Source organism: Cryphonectria parasitica (assembly GCF_011745365.1).
Source record: "Cryphonectria parasitica EP155 unplaced genomic scaffold M406scaffold_1, whole genome shotgun sequence".
NCBI lineage: Eukaryota > Fungi > Ascomycota > Sordariomycetes > Diaporthales > Cryphonectriaceae > Cryphonectria > Cryphonectria parasitica.
This window is the reverse complement of record NW_024468909.1, coordinates 6336588-6357076: the sequence shown is the minus strand read 5'-3', so window position 1 is coordinate 6357076 and position 20489 is coordinate 6336588. Positions and strand designations below refer to the sequence as shown.

General features: G+C 51.4%; 6 protein-coding genes across 6 annotated transcripts; 2 read left to right on the top strand and 4 right to left on the bottom strand.

Moving 5' to 3' along the window:
• Nucleotides 1-365: 365 nt before the first annotated feature.
• Nucleotides 366-1369, bottom strand: M406DRAFT_336648 (uncharacterized protein; the record flags this gene model as incomplete). The annotated part of the gene is made up of 4 exons (XM_040921171.1): nucleotides 366-622; nucleotides 729-1111; nucleotides 1191-1289; nucleotides 1323-1369. 4 exons carry the CDS (start codon nucleotides 1367-1369, stop codon nucleotides 366-368), a joined length of 786 nt encoding a protein of 261 aa, XP_040782101.1.
• Nucleotides 1370-1462: 93 nt separating this feature from the next.
• Nucleotides 1463-2132, top strand: M406DRAFT_354706 (uncharacterized protein). The gene has a single exon (XM_040922979.1). The coding sequence runs from the start codon at nucleotides 1848-1850 to the stop codon at nucleotides 2088-2090; it is 243 nt and encodes an 80-aa protein (XP_040782100.1). The 5' UTR covers nucleotides 1463-1847; the 3' UTR covers nucleotides 2091-2132.
• Nucleotides 2133-2497: 365 nt separating this feature from the next.
• M406DRAFT_59893 (uncharacterized protein) lies at nucleotides 2498-4071 on the bottom strand (the record flags this gene model as incomplete). Its single annotated transcript, XM_040924655.1, has 3 exons — nucleotides 2498-3609; nucleotides 3668-3975; nucleotides 4034-4071. 3 exons carry the CDS (start codon nucleotides 4069-4071, stop codon nucleotides 2498-2500), a joined length of 1458 nt encoding a protein of 485 aa, XP_040782099.1.
• Nucleotides 4072-5969: 1898 nt separating this feature from the next.
• Nucleotides 5970-15736, top strand: M406DRAFT_225273 (uncharacterized protein; the record flags this gene model as incomplete). The annotated part of the gene is made up of 5 exons (XM_040915730.1): nucleotides 5970-6228; nucleotides 6299-12239; nucleotides 12377-13608; nucleotides 13680-14372; nucleotides 14430-15736. Coding segments are annotated over 5 exons (9432 nt in total), but the record flags the coding sequence as incomplete, so codon positions are not given.
• A 627-nt stretch (nucleotides 15737-16363) lies between these two features.
• Nucleotides 16364-17523, bottom strand: M406DRAFT_67466 (uncharacterized protein; the record flags this gene model as incomplete). Its single annotated transcript, XM_040925068.1, has 5 exons — nucleotides 16364-16477; nucleotides 16542-16697; nucleotides 16762-16913; nucleotides 17001-17397; nucleotides 17503-17523. The coding sequence occupies 5 exons, from the start codon at nucleotides 17521-17523 to the stop codon at nucleotides 16364-16366; spliced, it is 840 nt and encodes a 279-aa protein (XP_040782097.1).
• A 532-nt stretch (nucleotides 17524-18055) lies between these two features.
• Nucleotides 18056-19740, bottom strand: M406DRAFT_272531 (tannase and feruloyl esterase). Its single transcript, XM_040918151.1, has one exon. It carries the CDS (start codon nucleotides 19720-19722, stop codon nucleotides 18130-18132), a length of 1593 nt encoding a protein of 530 aa, XP_040782096.1. The 5' UTR covers nucleotides 19723-19740; the 3' UTR covers nucleotides 18056-18129.
• Between the last annotated feature and the right edge of the window lie 749 nt (nucleotides 19741-20489).

Below are 20489 nucleotides of genomic sequence, written 5' to 3'. Positions count from 1 at the left end.
ACGCAGACGCAGAAATGGGTATAAGACCGCAGAGAAGCCAAAAAAACAACAACGCCTGTCTGTGTCCAGAATCAATAAATGCAGTACCGTAAACCAACATTCAAGATCCAAGACCGAGACAGTAAGCCAGAGTAAGGAAAATAGCCAGAAGAAAGATGAGACGGTATCATAAAAATGAGACAATAAGGGAAAGAGCAGTGACCAGAGAACCATGCCGGATTAAATAAGTTCATAGAGTAAAAAGGGTTGTTGTTTTTTTTCTTGAGCGAGATGGAGACGATTCGTTGATAGGAGATGAACACGTAAGGAAATCGGAAGAGTGGAAATGGTGGTTGGCCGCCGGTGGGTGGCGGTGGTGGTGGCGTCTAGAACCGGCCCTGCGTTGTGCCACGCGGGCTGGCAACGTCATCGACATGGTTGCTGAGGGCGACGAAGAGGTCAAAGAAGAGCTGGCTGCCTCCGTTGAACATCTCAGCCTGCATGGTGCCGCTGCGCTTGAAGGTGTTGCGGCTGCGGATGATGAGGGCGAGGTAGTGCGCGCGCAGCTTCGAGTCATTGTCGGACGTGTTGGCATAGGCATATCGGGCAGAAAGGAGGATGGTGTTGCATTGGACACCGGTGCCTATATTGCACAATGTGAGTCATTGGTCTGTGTGGTGTGGCCAAGGCTTACTTAAAAAAAGAATGTGGAAGGGTGTGTGTGTGTGTGTGAGTGGGTTCTGACTTACGGAGTCCTTGCTTGCGCAGGGCGATGCGCTTCAGCTCATCCAGGCCGTACTTCTCGCCAGCACAGTAAATGACGGTATCCTTCAGCACCTCGCCCTTGATCCCGTGGAGCTCGACCGTGGCGGCATCGTTGCTCTCGATCTCCCAGGCGTCGCGGCGCTTGTTGTGAACGAGGCGAGGCGAGTAGTCGCCCTTGTACAGGTACTCAAGGATGGAGGAGAGGACCTCGGGGTCCTCATCGGGGAGGGCAATACGCTTGCTGGAGGATTCCATGTACTGCTTCCTCAGAACCGTGCCGAAATAGGGAGACTTGGCCAGCACATCCTCATGAGCCGCGAATATCCTGTGCTCAGGGCCGACGACGAGTGTGACGATGGGAGAGTTGCTGCAGGAGAGAGGAGAATGGTATGTCAGCACGGAAAGCCTGTGGAGCTTGCCTGTCAGAATGAAAAGTTGTGACCCACCTGCCAGTAGCATCCACCAGCGTGTTGGCAGACGGGGCAATCGAGGGCCGACGGCGGGTCGACGCAACAGATGGTCGACGCTTTGAAACTCCGGAATCTCTGACAGATGCCGTTGGTGGTGGCTTCACAGACTTGACAGAGGCCTGAGAGACACTCTGCTTCCTTCCTCGGCCGAACATTTTCGTAAATTTTTTGGGGGGGGGGGGGTGGGTATTTTCTCTTGCTTCCTTTTCTCTTTCTTCACTCAAAATGCAAGACGATGATGATGATCGCGGTGGGTATCGAAACGTTCCAAACAAAAGTGATATTTCGTGACGGGGAAAAATCAAGACACGAAAGAAACCCAGAAAAGGAAAAATCCCAACAAACCGGTAATATGATGATGAACAAAGAACAAAAGAGAAAGCCAGATGCATCGCTCGGGGTCGTGGGACACACTTGATGATTATATATCTATCACCGCTCAAGTCTGTGCTTTCGCCTACCTCGCCTATGCCCTTGAAAAGCACTGGCGGTGACAGGCAACGGGGGCGCTTGCGAACTCGAGGAAGAAATGGGGCGCATATTGACCCACCTCATATGCCCCCCATCTCCATAGTAGGGATCAAGGATAATAGATAATGGGTACAAGGGAGGGTAGGAGGGTGTGTGGGGCGCATGCATGTGCAGTCGTCGAGGGAGATGGGCCAATCGAGTCGAGTCGGGCTTGTCAACATGTTGAAGATGGGGAGACTCAGGAGCTTAGGCAGAGGGGCCACACCACGTAATTTGTTTCATCAGTTGGGCAGGAAAACAGCACGAGAAGGCCGACGCTGGGGAGGCGCCAGGAGGGACGCCGCACACCTGCTTTGCGAGCACGAGACGGTGAGAGCAGCGCGATGGTCAAGCTACGGCGGTTAGATTGCTGTTACTGGCTGTGAATGCTGGGATATGGGAATTTTTGGTTGGGGACGATGGAGCAACAAAGAGGTCGAGCAAGGAAGTGCAGAATTTTTCTCGTCCTCCAATCTCCCACGAAATCATGGCCCACGGCCGCCCCGTGCATGCGACAAGGCTTCCACTTTGGGCCCAGCGCTCCGGGTAAAATTGGGGCAATGGAACCCAGTGGGGGCACAGCAGAGAAGAACGGTGAGAACCACCCAGGGGGCCTTGTTGCGGCCTGAGTTTCCGGAAGCCGGAAAACCTCAAAAGCCCATGTGGCACCGGGGTGCATGCTCCTGTCATCTTGCCCAACGCTCTGGATGACTCCTTGTCTCTCCCTCTCTCTACCCGCGGGTGTGCATGAACGACGCCACCCCGAGCCATTTTTAATAAATGTACGGCAATATGCGCCACTTGACAATCTTCTTGTACTTCTCCCAGTCGTCTCCATACTTCTCTGAGCAGGCCAGGTCGTCCCTGGCCTCCCTGTGGATAAGGAGAGTCGCAAAATAGATGACATAGAAATAAGTGAATATCATGCCCCACCCCCTCGCCTGTCCCTGAATGATCTGTCGCCCGTCGAGCGTCGTGAAGACCTCGCCTGAGCCCGCAAGGGTCGTGGCGAGGGCGCCTCCAGCAGGCATGACCATGTACCCGGCCAGGCCAGTGGGAAGGCTGAAGGGCCATGACTGCAGCCAGTCGCCAAAGTAGTTCATGTGGCGACTTGTCCCCCACCAGCCTGCCGTGAGCAGACGCGTCCCTCTCCTGGTCTGGATATACGACAATCCCTTGACCGAAGCATCGTCTGGCCTCGTCCTAAACACGTTCTTCTGTCTGTTGGACTCTCGAAAAATGTATAGACCCAGGCCAAAGATGAGGCTCACACCGACGAGTCCAGGCCAGCCGAGGTGAACAGGATAGGTGGCAAGGTACCGGCATTGTGTCGAGTAGAGGAAGGGGACCCAGACGATATCACCAAAGGTGAGCATGAATCCGAGCCCGTCTGTAATGATATCCATCATCGAGAGGACGCGGGCTTCGTTGTACTGCCCGTACAAGCTGTAGAACGACTGCACAGCCGTCGTGAAGACCATGCTATCCGATACATATCCGTAGTTGCGGTACTGCTGAGCCACGAATGCAAGGTCCAGAAGGACCCAGCCAGTCAGGCCGGGTCGCATCTCCAGCCAGGCTTTGACATCGACCTCTCCGATCAAGGGGAGCGTGATGCGCGGGTTCAGTTCGCGGCCAATATAGAAGTCGTAGATGACATTTCCCGTGTGCCCGCCGGCTGCCAACTCTCTCATGTCGCTGTTCCCAGGCGTGACACTGAAGCTGCGCAGGTAGACCAGTATTGAAATACCAAAGGCTAGCAGGGTATTGACTGTCATAATCTGCAGATAGTTGTCGGTGATGAAGGTCCATAGGGTCCACTCAGCCCCATACAGATAGGTGCCTACGGCGCAGGCGACCAGCTGCGCAGCCGATGCATGGAATGCTGTAGCGTAGATGAGCTTGGTGGGCATCGAAGAGCAGACGATGGGAATTCCACACACCATTGAAACGGTACAGCAGCGGCCGGCCAGATTCGCGCAGCTTCGACCCGTAGACTTCGTGGGCAGGGAGAACGCCGTAGAGAACAAGGCTAAGCGCGTAGTAGGCGAAGACCCAGCCGGTCACCCTCCAGCTGGAGAAGCCCCAGATACCCTCAGCTGGCCAAGGAGCCTGCATCTTAAAGCCCTCCCATGTCAGAGTCCTCGGTTGGAGCAGAGCTGGAGCAGGACAACCTGACACGTCGTTGCATGCGAAATACCACAAGTTCAGGAGGACGGGTAGGCCCAAGACAATAGCCGCAGCGCCAGGACTAGGGAAACGTCAGCCAGGAGGAATACACGGGGCAGCTCGCCTAGGAATTTACATACGGCCCTCCAAAGTCGTAGGTTGGCTTCTTTAACGACATAATCTCACGGGCGCGTGTGGTTAAGGGCAACAATGTAGAAGTGGCGCGTTCGTGAGATGGCGAGACGAGCGAGAGATTGAGCTGAAGTAGAGAGAGACAGCTATAGGGCGATTGAAAAGGGTTTGGAGAGAGTTTGGACAGACTGGACCAGTGGAAGAATGATGTGCACTGGTCACCAATGCGCGGTCGAGAATGCCTTCATAAGAAGCCTTGACCTTAGACCCGGAACCGTACTTCCCGTGCCGTACGATGTTGTGAAGCTGAGTCAGGAGGCACAGCATTCCAAGGGTGAGGGTTTGACCGCCTCTACCCCCACCCACCGGCCCCTCAAAACCAGCCGAATAGAGGATGAAAAAGAAAAGAGATGACAATTTCCTGATCACAGAGAGACTGTAAGCGAATCATTCTTAACTATATTTGTTAATGTTTTCATATCATCTTTGGTGGTTTGCTATTCCGCTTTAATTCCATAAAAATATTAATAAATACATCACACGGCATATCTTCCAAGTGATGACTTAATTATGCTGCAGGCCTCTTTAGGTTCATTAATCCGTATAAATACTTATAAGTACTTAGCATTCAATTATAATTTAGTTCATAATTGCTTAGCCTTGGTGAGGAGGAACCCTCTTCGCAAGTGGTCAATAGCAAATGTTGACGATGCAGTCTGCGCCTCAGCGTATTGAGTAATTACTAATTATCAAGGATTTTCAAGTCAATTAGCCGTTTCAATGTGTCTTAACTTTTGCTGTGCTCTAGTCTATGTCTATCGAGATGTACGCAGCTACATTTATGTTCAATAATAGATCCAAGTACAAAGCTCTGGCCAGCAGTAAAATTTCCTTCTTCAGTCGTAATGTCTATGTTGGGCCAGTGACATTTTACCTTTCATCGACTTCACTTCCAATATGATTTTTGCAAGAGCACTAGGCGAAAGGAGTTTTGCATGATAGACACATGGGTTGGCTGGTAAGGAAATGATCAATCAAGCGGGCTATAGAGAGGAGAAGTGCTCAGAGAGGAAGATGCAATAGTGTGCTATTCCGTTGGAATAAAGCCACCATCGCCAATCGCCACGCAAATATGCACTGCCCCGTAATTCTGCCTAGAGAAGCACATTTACGGAAGACCGCGCCTGAGACGACAACACGTTGATTAATTATGAAATATAACGACAGACTACCCGAATGGATCCGCGTAGATTGGCAAGACATATTATTGGATTGAAGCTGAAACACATTACCATGCCGCAGGAGAAGCACAATTGCGTTATCCTGCATCTCATGTGTAAAAATACAGCGCCTCCCGGCAAAAAAGTTTTTGAAGCTTGTTAAAATGGGTTTAGGAACCTGCAGGAGGCCTACCACCAATCACCTCGCAGGAATGTTGGCAGCCGTCCAACGCACGCGCGAGGCTTCCAAATTCGGCGATCTAAGCTGGGTCAAATAATGGGCGCGTAGATTATTCGCAAGTGTTGTTTTTCATCTGAACTTCATTCATAGCTCAGCCACTACCAACTACTCAGTGAATTTAACCCACAGCCTCAAAAGCCAGCCGGCATGCCTGTGCGCTTCACACGCGTCAAAGAGCACCTTACAAGGCCTATCATCGCTTGATCACGTACTAAGTACCAAATAGAAAAAGGTAAACTGGACGCAGCAAATCTATCCTTCTTCCTAATTGATGGAGAGCTCAGGTTGACGACGAACAGCAGCAGCAATCCCCTGACCGAGCGCCTGGCCTTCAACCCATTTCGACTTACCGCAGCCGCAGATCGTCGCTGGTGTTTTGCCTCAACTCGCATCTTGCTTTTCATTCGCGCTGCTTCACGCATCTTCCTAAGCACCGCATCGCAAACCGCAATCATGGCCGAATTCTCTGAGGAAGAGCTTCATTTCTTCGTCAACCACATGTTTCTGCCTCCAAAGCTTCCCCAGGAGAACGACTACGATCCCAACCTCGATAAAGCCCTCCTGCGACTGGTAGCGGAAGCGCTGACCAGTTTAACTGGGTCTCTACCTTCTGAGCAACGTTCAGACGTAAAGAATTTTGTGGCAGCCGTCTCGTGCCAGATCAGATCGCATAATGCCAACGGAGCGGTGGACGGAGCAAAGCTGCTTGAAGCATTTGGAGATCTCCGTGATGCTGCTACTGGTAAGAACCAATCCATCTGTTCACCCAACTACTGAGGTCGTGTTTAAGCTGACTGATGCCTGGTCTCTAGGTACTGCAATTCCCCTGCATATCATTGCTCAGAATGCGGGAGTCATCATCAGCAAGCGCGCAGATGGCATTGACTTTGAAGCATTCGAGCTTTCTGCTAGCAACCACGCCGTCATGTCCACCCAAGGAAGGCTTCGACGCTGCTTTCCAGGCCCTGCTCTAACGATAGAGACGTGCAACTTTGAAGAACGGGGATTGCAAGTCACCATCGCCGAGACGCTATCGAAGATGAGTTCTCAAAAAGACACTGCAATGATGCCAGTCATCCAAAAATCTAAAAACGATATCGAAGAGATCCGCGATACAATGCACCCAGGACACGTTACTGAGCTTCTCATCAGCTTCCTGATGCCATTTTCCAAGCCGTCTGAGACATCAAGGGTCTGGAAGAATGTCCGAGATGAAGTCTTGTGGAAAAGCACCCACCTCCCTTGGCGCCGCTCACCTCTTTGGCTACATTTGCGCGTGGTGATGCAGCTGCTCCTCACCCGGTCTCGACCCTGCGATGACTCCATGAAGAGCCATGGTGCTTGCACTTACAAGCTATGTCTTCTGCATATCCTTGCTACCGTCTTGCAAAAGGCCTTGCGCTTAGGACACTCGATACAACTCGATCTTCTCCACTGCATGAGCGCCAAGATTGTTCGCCGCATGCACAAGTTGAACTTTTTTGACGATCAGCCTGGTACTGACTTCATCAAGAGCGTACTTGAGACAACCGACGTACATGTTTCCCGCCGATGGATGGTTATTCAACAACACAATGCAAAAGTACTGGACCTTACCCACCTCGCGTCCCTCGAGTTCGACAAGGACCTGGCGCTGTCATTGCCCGAGCTTGACACACACCTGTCTCAAATGTCGACTAGAGCATCTACAATGGAGAGCTCGCAATTCATACCAGTTGGGGAGTTGGTAACATTTTTTGTGTCAGAATTTCCATCTATCGACTTCGGCTGCTCGCCCGAATACACAGTATACAACCTGAGTGGGCTTGAAGGTTGGGTGTCTCAGCATCTCACGACCTGGCTGGAAGATAAGCTCAATAATGTTGAGACTTGCTCAGCCCTCAGGACACTGATGGAGGAGTATCACAGAGAAACTCGCAATTCTGATAAGAACAACCCTGAGCGGAAATCCATCATGTTTCTCACCCTGCTCGAGATATGGGTTGCGCTCGACCAGTCCGCCATCGCTCAGCTGCCCATGCTTGCAGACTATGATCCTCGTATTCCCTACGAACAATTTCAGTGCTTCATCATGCCTAAGGCAGACCATCTGTTTCGCTTGAGGCATGTGGAAAACTACATCAAGCAGAGGGTCGCGCAGGCCACGTATGGCAGTCCAGGCTCCATCTTCATGGGTTTCGGAACCGAAAACAGCTACTCTGTCAGACATTACAATCGTTCTTCCGAACACCAAGACCTACGACATCAAATCGAAGTTGATGCCACCGAGCAACGTCGTCGAAAACTCGAAGAGCTGGTGAGAAAACAGCAAGAGCATAAGGATCTCATGCGCAGGCATGACGCACTGGATCACGAGTATTATCAACGAACTGATAGGTGGGGCGAGACATGGTCAGATCACTCAGCTTATTGTGGAAAATGTTCCTACAGGAGAGATGCCGATAATATTGGGATCACAATACACGAATGGCCACTGCCTACCAAGGAGCTCGATGTCAAGTCAGTCGTGTTTGAACTTCACGCGCCGCCAGCTTTTTGCACTTGGCGGGATGCCACCATGTTCCTGATCCAGGACGTGCTTGGTTCTGAGTATGCAACTCAGTCTCATGCGCGTGCGGAGCACCCGTTAGCAAAATATCAAGCGCTGCAAGATTACTTTCACTCCTATAGCAAACACCGCCGCATTGGGTTGCTTTCAGAGACCAAGCCACACGTCGTCACACACCGAAACTTGATGTTCTCGGTGGACACCGTTACTAGCGACCGGATTTGCCTCCACAATGGCCTGCGACTACGGTACTTTGATGAAGATCTGGACATGTTTGTTGTCGAAATCTCTCACAAAGACGCTGTTCTAAAGGCATGCACCTATTCGCTCCCTTCCGAGTCGTCTGCACTGGAGAGATTCCTTCTCCGCCGTTTTCAAGGCAAAGACTCAACGCCAAACGAGGTAATCGCTGCACAATCTGAGTGCCCCGAGCACCTCTCACTTGCTGAATTCAGAGCATTAGCAAGTATTCCCGTGGGGTACCGACTGCAGTGGATGAATATCCTTGGACAAATCAAATGCCCGATACTCGACCTGAAGAAGGTAGAAGCTAGCCTCGTAGTCCTTCAAGCGATTTACCAGGCAGGACCCCCCGAGGCTGACGATTACCGGCGGAGTGGGCATCGAATCCTTGCAGACCATATGTTTGCCGTGGGCATCCTCAACGCTGTTGAGGAAGCTGCAACAAGGATCGAAGAAAATTGGGAATCTATGACAGCCATGGGTGTCCTCGTTTCGGTTGTGGTGCGCCTTTTATCCCTCACGCCTCTCACGCCTGGCAGGGACATCAGTGAACAGACGTTGGGCCTCTTGTCTCGGTTACGAAAAATTGTCTTCAGCTGGGTGCAGATACTTGTCAAAAAGTTTGAGGATTCCAAGGACAGTCATCAGAGGAGCCAGTTCCGGACAAAAGTCGTCGAAGCTGCATTAGTCTGCTGCCAGACGTTTGACGTCGACGAGCCAGATTTCAGGGAAGTCATTCGGAGTTCTAAGAATGCTTCGATCCTCATTCAGTGCAGCATTCTCATTCATGACCATTATTCGGCGAAATCAGCCTCAAAGGACAGTGGTTTGACACACATTCTTCATAGGAGGTGGCAAGAAACCTCGTATCAAGTGTACAAATCGCTTGCATGCATGATCCTCCGGAGAGACACCTCAACATGCCTTGACTCTGCTGTGAAGGCATCTTGGCCCGAATTTGAACGTGGCAATCAATGGCAGACTGCTGAAGGCACGGAATACTGGGTCGTCAGCAAGACCGTTGCGAGCGAAGGGCGACAGCTGGCAGTCCACTACAACTTGGTGACAGGGCAACTGATGGTCGATGGCGCACCTCTTTCTAGGCTTCCGTTTGACTACGAGAGCCATGTCACCTTTATCGACCTGTTTGACAATGAAATTTTCGAGATCGTGCCGAGTAGGATGCATGCCATGCGTTTCTCCTCCAAGCGAACATATATGGACCACTCCCTTCACTTTGGAAAGCACGGAAACCATCTTCTCATTCGCGCTTTGAGAGATTCCATTACCTGGGAGTTGCTTCCGAGGAGCTTGTTCGATGGAAGATTGCCACAATTCTTCTTGGATGAGTTCTTCCACTGGTACAACACAAGTACTGGAGTGGTAGAGTTGCGTGTCAAGAACAGACCCTGGTCCAGCGACAATTGTTGGCAGCTGAAATCCACTTCGGGTCAGTGGTTTCTTGAGAGACAAGGAAGAACCCTCGTCAATCCGCAAAGCGACACTGGGCGGGCACTCGCTTTGGTCTTCTCCTCACTTCAGGGTCCATCTCGCATCAATCTGACTCTCCTAGCTGACAGAGAGACCTTGGAAATCGAACTTCCTAGGTTGCAGATGGATTTCAGCCTGAAGAAGGGAAGTACTTCGGTATTGTCCAGAAAGCAGAGAGGCTTCGAAGTCGACACTAGTCAGTCTTTTGGCACCTTGATTGGTCTCAAGTCAAAGCTCGTTCTGAAGGATTTGCGCAGCCATGACCGTAAGGTTTTGATACCAGACGGAACTGTTATTGTTGCACCAGATGGAGACCATTCATCGGTTTCAATTGCTACGATTGCTACCAAACCCACGTCACCACACGTGTTTGGTGTCAACGAATTGTTGCAGAAGCTGACTGATACCGGGGGCCTTCGGAGCAAATTATTCCTCTGCTACCTGCACGGATTGACCTCATCGTGCCTACCAGATCCGTTAACAGTTCGAACTGGTACGGAACAGTCACTCTCAATTTTGAAAGGGGCGGCGGTGTGCTCTTTTGAGAACTTGTCGTCGCAAGACCTGGAAATCCTTCAGCAAATCGATTCTCTCACCCCTCGACGCAAGTTCTATCCTGAACATTTGTGCGTCATGCAAACCGTGGAATGGAATGAGAGGATCCCCATTCTTTCCCAACATTCGTACTTTCATGTCGCTGTGCAGAAGCTTTTCAAACAAGCCAGGATGGCTAAGATCTATTTTCCGGATCGATATGTTGAGCCTCCACTACTTGAGGACGTTCACCCGGGCTTGCTCAAGAGAGACCTGGTGCGCTCGTCATCATGCCGTGTCTCACGTTTCGGGGCTGAAGAGTCAAATACGAATTTGGATGCAACCTATTCATCTAGAGACATGCAGCAATCTTCAGAGAGAGCAAAACAGGCTCAATTCATCTCTGACGTGCTCTTCCGCAAAGATTATCCACAATTGTGCCAAGCACTTTCCCAATCAAGGCTGGGAGAACGCATTTGGGACACATTCCAGACTGTCGGCTCTGTGAAAGGGGTGGGGGCCAATACAGAGATATCGGAAGATGATCTTGCATACGATGCCAAGTGGTTGATCAACCATCCAAAATATTGGGCCGAGATCTGGTGCTGGATGCACGAGCACGCGCAAGATGGCAAGTTTGAAGCCTCGTCACAATGTTTTCGATTGATGATGTGGTTTGCGACCATGGCATATGCTCCAGAGGCTGCGTTACATCTGATTCACACAGCGGCCGCGATGTTCATTCATACCGGTACCAAAGCCATTTCAATGAATCAGTTGCCCTCTGAGACAGCATCATATTCGCTCACAGAAGGCGAAAAAGTTGTTCCTCACAAAGTAGAGGCAATAATCTCGAACAGCTTCCGTCCGCTACAAGACTGTCCCGAGGGACTATTTTCGCATAAGTCTCATGAGACCCACGAGGAGTATCGAAACAGGCAAGACAACTCATACAGATGGAATCGAGATCGAGCAAGTACACAACTTCTGGAGCACGTGGAGCGAGGGTTTCCATCTCCAATGCTAAGTCTACCTTCGGGCAGCCTGCGGGCCTTCCTGGGAGATTACATGGATTTTCATAAAGCGACCCGTGATATTCAGCCGTTGTACAAGATCTGGCATGACAACCATCTTTTCAAGAAGTACCTTCTCAGCATCGAAGAAGTGATCAACCAGCAGCCCAGTTCCATGCCTCTGAACATTCAGACGCTCCAAATCGAGCTGCCTGATTATTCTCCTACTGTTACCCAAGGGTATATTGGGACGGCTGATGTATTTGGAGTTGCTTCTCCTGGAGAAGTGCCTGATCAGCCACGGATTCCATCAGATTTGTTATTGCTATCAGGCTCTCATCTTGATTTATTGATCGAAAGAAAGCTTAAGGCCGCCAAATCTACTTTCGAAGGGCGGTACGCACTGAAGCTGCGACAGAGCCAAATCAAATGGAAGCAGGATTCTGGCGATGTTCAGCAGTGTATGCTTCGGATGGGCAAAGACCTTCTGCAATCCACGCTCAGGGATCATGTTCTTAAGACGAAAAACCATATGGAATCACTGCGTGACTCCATGGTCACTTCAATACGTTCTGGTCTGAAAGGAAGATCACTTGCAGACTCCCTACACCATTCTCCTCGGCTGTCGTCAGTCTTTTTCCTCCATCAGCTCTCTGAAAATGGATGGGAAGACGGCGATGGATGGAGCCATCTGCCAGCCGTATGGCGACCCTGGATCGTCGCCTACGGCATTGCCGTAACGGAATTTCAGCGCGCTGAACGATTACTCCGTTCTGTTAGGGATCAAAATCAGTTGATCCAGGAACTGCAGAATGAAGGACACACGAACTGGGACCCAATGAAATACCCCGAGTCTCTTCTCATTGAGGTAGAGAGCGACTTCCTGGTCAGGAGTGTGCAAGAAGACATTGCTGAGAAAATGAGGTAAGTCTCTGTGCGATGAATCGGGGGGTGAAACCTGGACATGTGGGAGGCAGATTTTTTAAACTTGTCATTCTATCCCTTTAGAATTGCTGCGCTGTCAATGTAACGCATAAACGCTAATTGTGCCGCTACTTCAGGAGCCCTCCACATGGGCAGAATACGGTGATGCAACTCAACATGGGAGAGGGGAAGTCTTCAGTCATTGTTCCGATCGTGGCAGCAGCTTTGGCGAATGGCCACAAGCTAGTACGCGTCATTGTCGCAAAGCCTCAGTCTCGTCAGATGCTTCGAATGCTCGTTTCGAAACTTGGCGGGCTTTTGAACAGAAGAATCTTCCACCTTCCCTTCTCGCGATCCCTTCAACTGACGAAAGCAGATGCCCAGAATATTCTTCATGAGTCTCGCCTTTGCATGAATGCCCGTGGAGTCATGCTTGTACAGCCAGAGCATATTCTTTCTTTCAAACTTATGGGACTCGAGTCCTTCATCTCGGACAGAGAAACTATAGGGCGAAGCTTGGTACAGACGCAGGACTTCTTTGACAACAATACTCGAGATATCGTGGACGAAAGCGACGAAAACTTCAGCACAAAGTTCGAGCTGATCTACACAATGGGTACGCAGAGCTTGATAGACTTTGCACCCGATCGGTGGATAGTTACCCAAACAGTCCTTGGGGTTATCAGGGACTATGCGCCGAAGGTGAAGGAAATGCTGCCCCTATCCATTGAGGTCTCGGCCCGAACGGAAGGTGGATTTCCTCGCGTCCGAATAATCGAGAAAAAGGCGATGATGAAGCTGCTCGAAGGGGTAGCACTGCATATCTGTACGAAAGGCTTTTCCGGGTTCCCTATCTCACGTCAAGAACCTCACTCTCGCAAGTCCGTTCTAAGGTACATCACTCAAAAGGACTTGTCCTTGACCGACAAGAAGTATGTTGAGGATAGCGCCTTCTGGACTGACACAACCAAGAGCTACATTTTGCTCCTCCGCGGTCTCTTCGCAAAAGGCATACTCGCCTTCATTTTCGGTCAAAAGCGCTGGCGCGTCAATTATGGCCTCGACAAAACCAGGCGTCCATCGACCAGGCTTGCTGTGCCTTATCGAGCCAAGGACAGCCCATCTCCGCGTTCAGAGTTCAGCCACCCCGATGTGACAATTGGTCTCACCTCTCTCTGCTATTATTACCAAGGCTTAGACGACAAGGACCTTTTCCAGACATTTAGCCACCTGCTAGAGTCAGACCAAGCCACTCAGGAATTTGGGTCCTGGCTTAAGGATTCGCACGGCCTTGCGCATGGTTTTCGCCAATTGATGGGCATTAACCTGAAAGACACAGTTCAGTGCAAAACCGAAGTCTTCCCATCATGTAAGCCAAAGTTGATATCCCAACACGGTTGTCACAATTCAGGCTTTTGACTAACAATGCATCAACCCAAGTTCGATACGCTAAACGCACCATCGACTACTTTCTGCAACATATCGTGTTCTCAAAGCAGATGAAGGAATTTCCCAAGAAACTGTCTGCCTCCGGCTGGGATTTGGCAGTTGCCAAAACTCATCCGACTACAGGATTTAGCGGTACCATCGACTCAGCGCCCGTTCTGCCCCTTCAGATGCATTATCTGGACCTGCCAGACCAAGAGGGGACCAACGCCCAAGTTCTGAATTATTTGTTGGGGCCCGAGAATAAAGTTCTCTTGTTGTCCCCACCCGCGGAGAGCTCCGATCTCGAGGCTTGCGGTGGTTCACAGCCAACTTCGGACGCAGAAACACTTCTCACAGCTGTCACTGGTCAAATGGACTCATGTCTCCGAGTCATTCTTGACGTCGGTGCGCAGATTATCGAGCTGACGAATTTGGAAGTGGCGCGCAATTGGTTGAGCAAGGTACACGAGCAGGATCAATCTGTCCAAGCAGCGATCTACTTCGACGACAACGATGAGATGATGGTGCTCAACAACATGGACATAACCGAGGCCTTCTGGACGTCCCCTTACGTTGATCAATTGGACACATGTCTCGTTTTTCTGGACGAAGCTCACACCAGGGGGATAGACCTGAGACTGCCTGGGTACTACAAGGCAGCCGTGACACTGGGTGCCAATCTTACCAAAGATCGACTGGTCCAAGGTGAGTTCCTTGACCTTAATATGTTGTAGGTAGATCCAGAAATTGACGGTGTTGTAGCTTGCATGAGAATGCGCAAGCTGGGCAAGGGGCAGTCTGTCGTCTTCTGCGTTCCTCCTGAAATCCAGACGAAGATTCGTGAGGCGACATCTGGGGATAATGATCAAACTCGAACCGTCCTCCACAATAGCAACATTGGCGTGGAAGACGTTATCGACTGGGCGATGAGTGAGACGACCCGCGAGATCAAAAACAGCATCTCTTTATGGGCTGTGCAGGGTCGACGATTTGTACGCCAGCAATTCCACGAAGAAGCTGCCCGGACCAGTGACGGGATCAAAATGACTGCCGAGATCGCTGAAGAGTTTCTTGAAGACGAAGCCCAGACAATCGAGCACCGATACCGACCTTTGCGCGAGACACCCTCAGACGAACATACTCGTCACGAAGGCTCCATGAGTGATCTGGCGGAGATCGAGGCCCGCTGTCGAGATTTTGGGCCACTTAATGCGAATAACGCTACGCTGGAAGAGGAGCAAGAGCGTGAGTTGTCGCCTGAGATTGAAGAGGAGCGACAAATCGAGAGACCGCCCCCGGCTGAAGCAGCAGAACACGAGGTTCACCCTCATGTGACAAATTTTGCGGCGTTTGGGAAGTGGACAGAAAAGTCCTCTGCCTTTCTGCCCGCGTTCGAGGCCCTCCAGGACACAAGTGCGGCAATCGATTTCGACCCAAGCCTCTTTCCACGGGACATCATGGTCACAGCTGATTTTGCGAGAACGGTACAGAAGAGCGCCACAGGGCATTTTCTGTCAGACGCATATCAACGTCCAGTGAACTGGATCCTGACGAGCCAGCCCAAGAACTGGAATCATGTGGTCATCATCAGCCCGCACGAGGCCCAAGAGCTGCTACCCCTGATCCAGACCCACAAGAAGACAACACTGCACATCTACTGCCCGCGACCAAGCCCGGAGATTAGGTCTCTTGATGACCTCAATTTCTATACTGTGCCTTCATCCTCGCTCGCAAAGCTCACACCTTTCCCTCTTCATCTGAAGACCCAGTTGAACCTGTTCGCAGGTCAACTGTATCTGAAGTCTGAGCTTGAGTATCTTGACTTGTGCACAATGCTCAGGCTATCGCCACAGGAAGCAGTTGACGGAACCATCGTCGAAGCTGATGGATTTATTCAATCTTCTACCTCGACGGACATCGCAGCCGTTATCAAGAAATCTACTTTCACTTCAAGCCCTGTCAGATTTTTGAAGTCATTTCTTACAAAGGCGCGTCGCGACTGCCAGTTGATCGACAAGACACATCTAGGAAGGATATTAGATGGTGCTTTGCTTCAAACGAGCGACTTTTACTCTCAGGATGAGGAAGGGGATCATGCCTCCTCTTTGCAAGAGAGAAATGGCTACATCTCGGAGGTTGTGGGAAGCTTGGAAAGTCTGATTCTGTCACCTGGGAGGGAGGGTTCAGAATTTTCTAGTATAGGCAGAAATAAGGCTCATATAAGCTGAGGGCTTCTCCGACAGGCATAGGGGTATGGTTGAACAGGAAGACGGATTTGGAATTTGCCTGCCGGCTTGCGAGAATGGTAGTACATAGCTTTGGGGATTTCAAGAAGTCTGTAGCACTGATTTCACCCAACTGTTTGTTTGTGTAACTTACTAGTTCGTTTTCTTCTCTTATGCGAGATACTTGGAGGGAAACAGTGCATCAATCTCGAACCGCAGACCGCTTTTTTCGATGCTCTGTTGCATCCGGCTATGGTACAGAAACCCAAGAGTCGTTGTATAAAGTCAAAACGGTTTCTTCAGATAGTTTTCGCTGCTGCATTTTTTCAATTTCCATGTTTCTGGAAGCTATCTAGGCTAGTGCGCGGTCAAGCACACACCGGATCTCCTAAAAAGCTGCAATCATGACTTGGTCTACAGAGAATATCATCTTCCCATCCATAAGTGCACCCATTTTTGTTGTTCTGCGTCTTAGATGCAGACGCCGTATGGTCCAGGAAGGGCATACGTGCTGGGGAGCACATCGTAGTCGTCGTTGGAGCAGTCGCCCCAGCCCACGACGATGTTGGTGCCGTTACCAGGGAACTGTCCTATGATTAGTTTCAAGTACACATATAAATGAAAGTGGTTTTCGTGATTAAATGCTTACAACCTGGCCCGAGTACTGGTGGTTAGTACCTCGGGTCTGGCTGGTGAGGCAACAACCGTGCCAGCCAAACTCATTGTAGCCCATGGCAATCATGCCAGCGAGAGCCGCGAGGACGTTGGCTGGGGCAGTGACGTCGAAGGGCTGGTCGTTGCACCACTGTGTGTGTGCCAAATTAGCATCTTCTGCAGTTTGTCCAACAAGAATAAGAAAAACAACTTACGTAGACTGCTGTGTGTGTGTAGCTGGCGCGTGAGCAGCCAAGACGCCGACAGGTGGCAGTGCCATCACCCTCGGCGCCGGGAACAGTCCAGTATCCGCCAGTGACACCACCAGGAGCGTTGACAGCGGCGATGGCACCGAAGCCTTCGTTGTCTGGTTGTAATATGTAGAAGTAAGCAAACCATGTTCCGTAGTTCGAAGTGAAGAAAGTATATGCATGGGGGATGATGAATCACATACAGTCACCGGTGGCGAAGTTGCCACAGTTCCAGTGGGTTTCAGTGTATCCATCGTCAAGGTTCTGAGAATTGTCAATGGGATAGGTACGGGCGGCAAGGGCTGGCTGCATGCCAGCCACGATGTTTCCGTCGGTGGGAGTCTTGTCCATGTAGGAGAAGTTGGAGACGGTCATGGAGGTTTCATTGAAGGCTTGAGGGGCCTTGGACATGAAGGGGTTCATGACGACCAAGTTGTCCTTGAGGGACGGCTTGATGGCCAAGATCTGGTCCTCGACGGAGTTGGCGTTGCCGTAGAGAGAGACTTCGCCGTGGCCGGGGATGGTGCCGGTCCAGGCGATGTCGACGGTAGATTTGGTGGTGTTGATGGGACTGGCTTTGGCCAGGATGGCAAGAGAGGACTGTTTTGAAGGATTGTCAGCGTTAGAGGCTGATTACTTGTGTAGGAGGAAGAGTGAGGACGGCGGCTGGGCTATGTGTGCGTTCTCACTGGTCAGCGCACTTACAAGAACAACAGTCGAAAACATTTTGACGGTTGATACTGAAAGAGGAGTATTGAAGAGTTGCTTATTGTCGACCAAGGTCTTTCTAAGTTTGGTGTTTGATCAGGTAGGAGAAAAAAGTCAGCCTTGGGGTTGGACGGAAGGGAAAGGTATTATATATATGTGTGTGTGTGTAGCACAGATACTGGACTATCATCGTTCACTCCTAAATGAATGAATGATTGAGCGGTGGAATGGTAAATTTCTTCCCTAAGATCTTCACTCTGAGTGAATACGCCAGTTGGGCTGTGAATGTTGGGAAGACTGATGGGGTGTAATGACTTGGACTTCACCAGCTGTAAAGCGAACACAACACCAAGACCTTGTCAACACGAGACACTAAAATGTATTCATCAGATAGAATACTTCTATATTTCGATAACTGCTTGAACTTCGTCTGTTCTACTAAATTCACGGAGCTTATAGGCCCGCTGTCCCCAGGACGAACATTGCTTGTTAGCATCGGCAGAAAAAAAGCGAATATCGTAGCATTTTACGTGGTCTGACACTCTCAGATGGGTCAAAGTCAATTTACTTTCAGCGTATCCTACTTATTTACATTGTTATATGAAGCTAGATTCATCCCTCCCTTCAAACACAGTTCCAACTGTCCGGGTCCGTCGGATCCCCCGATCCAGAGTACTCGTTCCGATACGGATACCGACAGTGCCTCCTCTGGAACGCAACCTCGCCCGTAGCCTGCGACTCATTCACATACGCCGTGCCCAGGATCGTATCCGGCGCAACGCCCTCCTCAACCCAGCGCACCATGGCCGTCAGCACATTCCCCTCCGGGTCCAGGGTCGCGTTGCTGGTGATGCCCTGGCCGATAAAAGTGGCGCCCGGCCCGCCACTGCAGTGGCCCATGCCGCTGATGCGAAAGAAGCGGTAAAAGTCGTCGAGCTGGGACGCGTTCAGCCCCATGGTCTGTGAGACGTGCTCGTAGTACCGCGGGGAGTTGTAGCTGGTGATGATGGGGTCCTGCTGGCCGTGGTACTGCAGGATCTTGGACCCCTTGCTCTGCACGGCAGACAGGTTGCCGTTCCACGTCTGGATGTTGAAGGGGTTCTGGCGCGAGGCGGCGGTGTAGTCTGCCGAGCTCAGCGTCGCGGGGTTCCAGGTTGGGTCGTCGTAGACTGCGTAGCGGTACCAGTCCGAGGTGTAGATGAAGGCGGAGCCCGTGTAGTAGATGTACGCTGCCTCAAGCTCCGAGCCGGGCTGCATAGCCGGAAACACCAAACTGCCGTCCTCGTCGTTGATGACGGGCGAAAAAATCTTGCGGACCGTGTTGGCCTGGACATCTGTCAAGCAGGCGGTGCTGGCATTGGCAGCAGAGGAGGACGAGCAGAGGATGGCGTCGCTGACGTTGTAGTGGCAGATGCCGGCGTCTTCGATGATGCCGTCCACATAGCCATCCAGGCCGTCGCACTGGTCCAGGATGTCATCGTGGATGACGGGCCACATGTCGAGGGGCACAAAGGTCGACGCGTTGGTGGTGCCCTCCTCGGCAAAGAACGAGCCGCTCCAGGAGCTCAGGTTGGCAAAGGCGAGGGCGGGGGCTCCCACGACCCATCCGTCAAAGTCGTCTGGGAAGTCCTGGGCCTCCTTGAACCCTTGCCGCCCGCCGGTCGAGCAGCCAAAGTAGTACGACTTGTTGTGCTCTTGTCCGTAGAAGAGCTGCGAAACCTCCTTGCCAAACACCACGCCCGTGTGCAGGGCCCTCCAGGCAAAGTCCTCGACCACCTCGTCGTTGTCGTAAAAGGCCTCGCCGCTCGTGCCGTTGTGCCCGTTGTTGGTGGCCACCGTAGAGAAGCCCAAGTCGACTGTATACGCCAGATCGTAGTACTGGATGCAGCCCGACAGGCCACCGTTGCCTGTGCTCAGAAAACGACCTGTCCAGGCCTCGCTGGTGGGCAGCCACACCTCCATGCTGATGTTGGACCGGTCGGACGTGGGCACCAACATGGCGACACGGCACATGTCCACGGCCACGACCTGCCACTGGTCACCGCAGGTAGGGTCATAGTCAGGAAGGGAGAGGTTCGTGCCGGCGGCGACAGGCTGGGTGAACCAGACCGTGGCATTGTTGCTGTTGCCCAGGCTGCTCTGGAGGGTGTCGGCGAAGGCGGTACACTGGGTAGTAAAGTCGCCAGTGTCGTTTTGCCTGAGAACCGACGCGTCCATCAGGCTGGCCAACAGAGCCAGAGACCGTAAGAGGATATTGGGGTAATTGAGGAACCTCATGATGTTACCGTCTTGAGCCAGATCTCGCGCAGGCTTGACAGGGAGGTGTGAGAAGTCGTGAGGGAGAACGTTAAGGGGCGAGGTTGTCGGGATATACTTACACAAGTCCTCGGCCAGACGTCCGATCACTCTCGCGTAAGTGGACATGGTTGACAAGACCCATTATCAAGACGATACTTTCCACCATCTTTGCGAGCCTTCGGACAAGGTATGCCGCCTCCAGATGCGCCAGGAGGACGAGCAGGAGGAGGAGGAGCGTGGAGCGGCACTTGGCCTCGGCAAGGGACCTGGGTTTGTTGTCACTGGCGAATGGAGGGATCCTCTCGGTTACATCACTCAAGGAGCTATACCATGTTTTAAGATGGGCTTTTCCGAACTTTGGCGGGTATGAATGTCTGACTGTGGCTTACGCTCCAGAAGATCAAATGATAAATGAAACTGGGTTCGACACGAGCTCATTGAGGGTGTGTCGAGGAATTCAAGTTGGTGCTCATCCAACAATAAGACCAAACTCGTGATGCAGCGGTCACTCACCGAAGGAAGAGAAATCAGGAACAGCAACAGCGCAGGCAAAGAAACAAATGAAGAAAAGCCTCAGTAAGTCTAATGTCCCCCCACCAGCTTCCTATCCAAGCTGCCAAACCGATGGAGTATCCAAGGGCCATGAGACGATCTGCCATAATGATACCTTGAGGACGGGGCAACGG

What these genes read in the sequence shown, in the direction of transcription:
- M406DRAFT_354706 (XM_040922979.1), top strand. Translation starts at nt 1,848, where the DNA reads ATGCATGTGCAGTCGTCGAGGGAGATGGGCCAATCGAGTCGAGTCGGG.
- M406DRAFT_272531 (XM_040918151.1), bottom strand. Translation starts at nt 19,722, where the DNA reads ATGGACGCGTCGGTTCTCAGGCAAAACGACACTGGCGACTTTACTACC.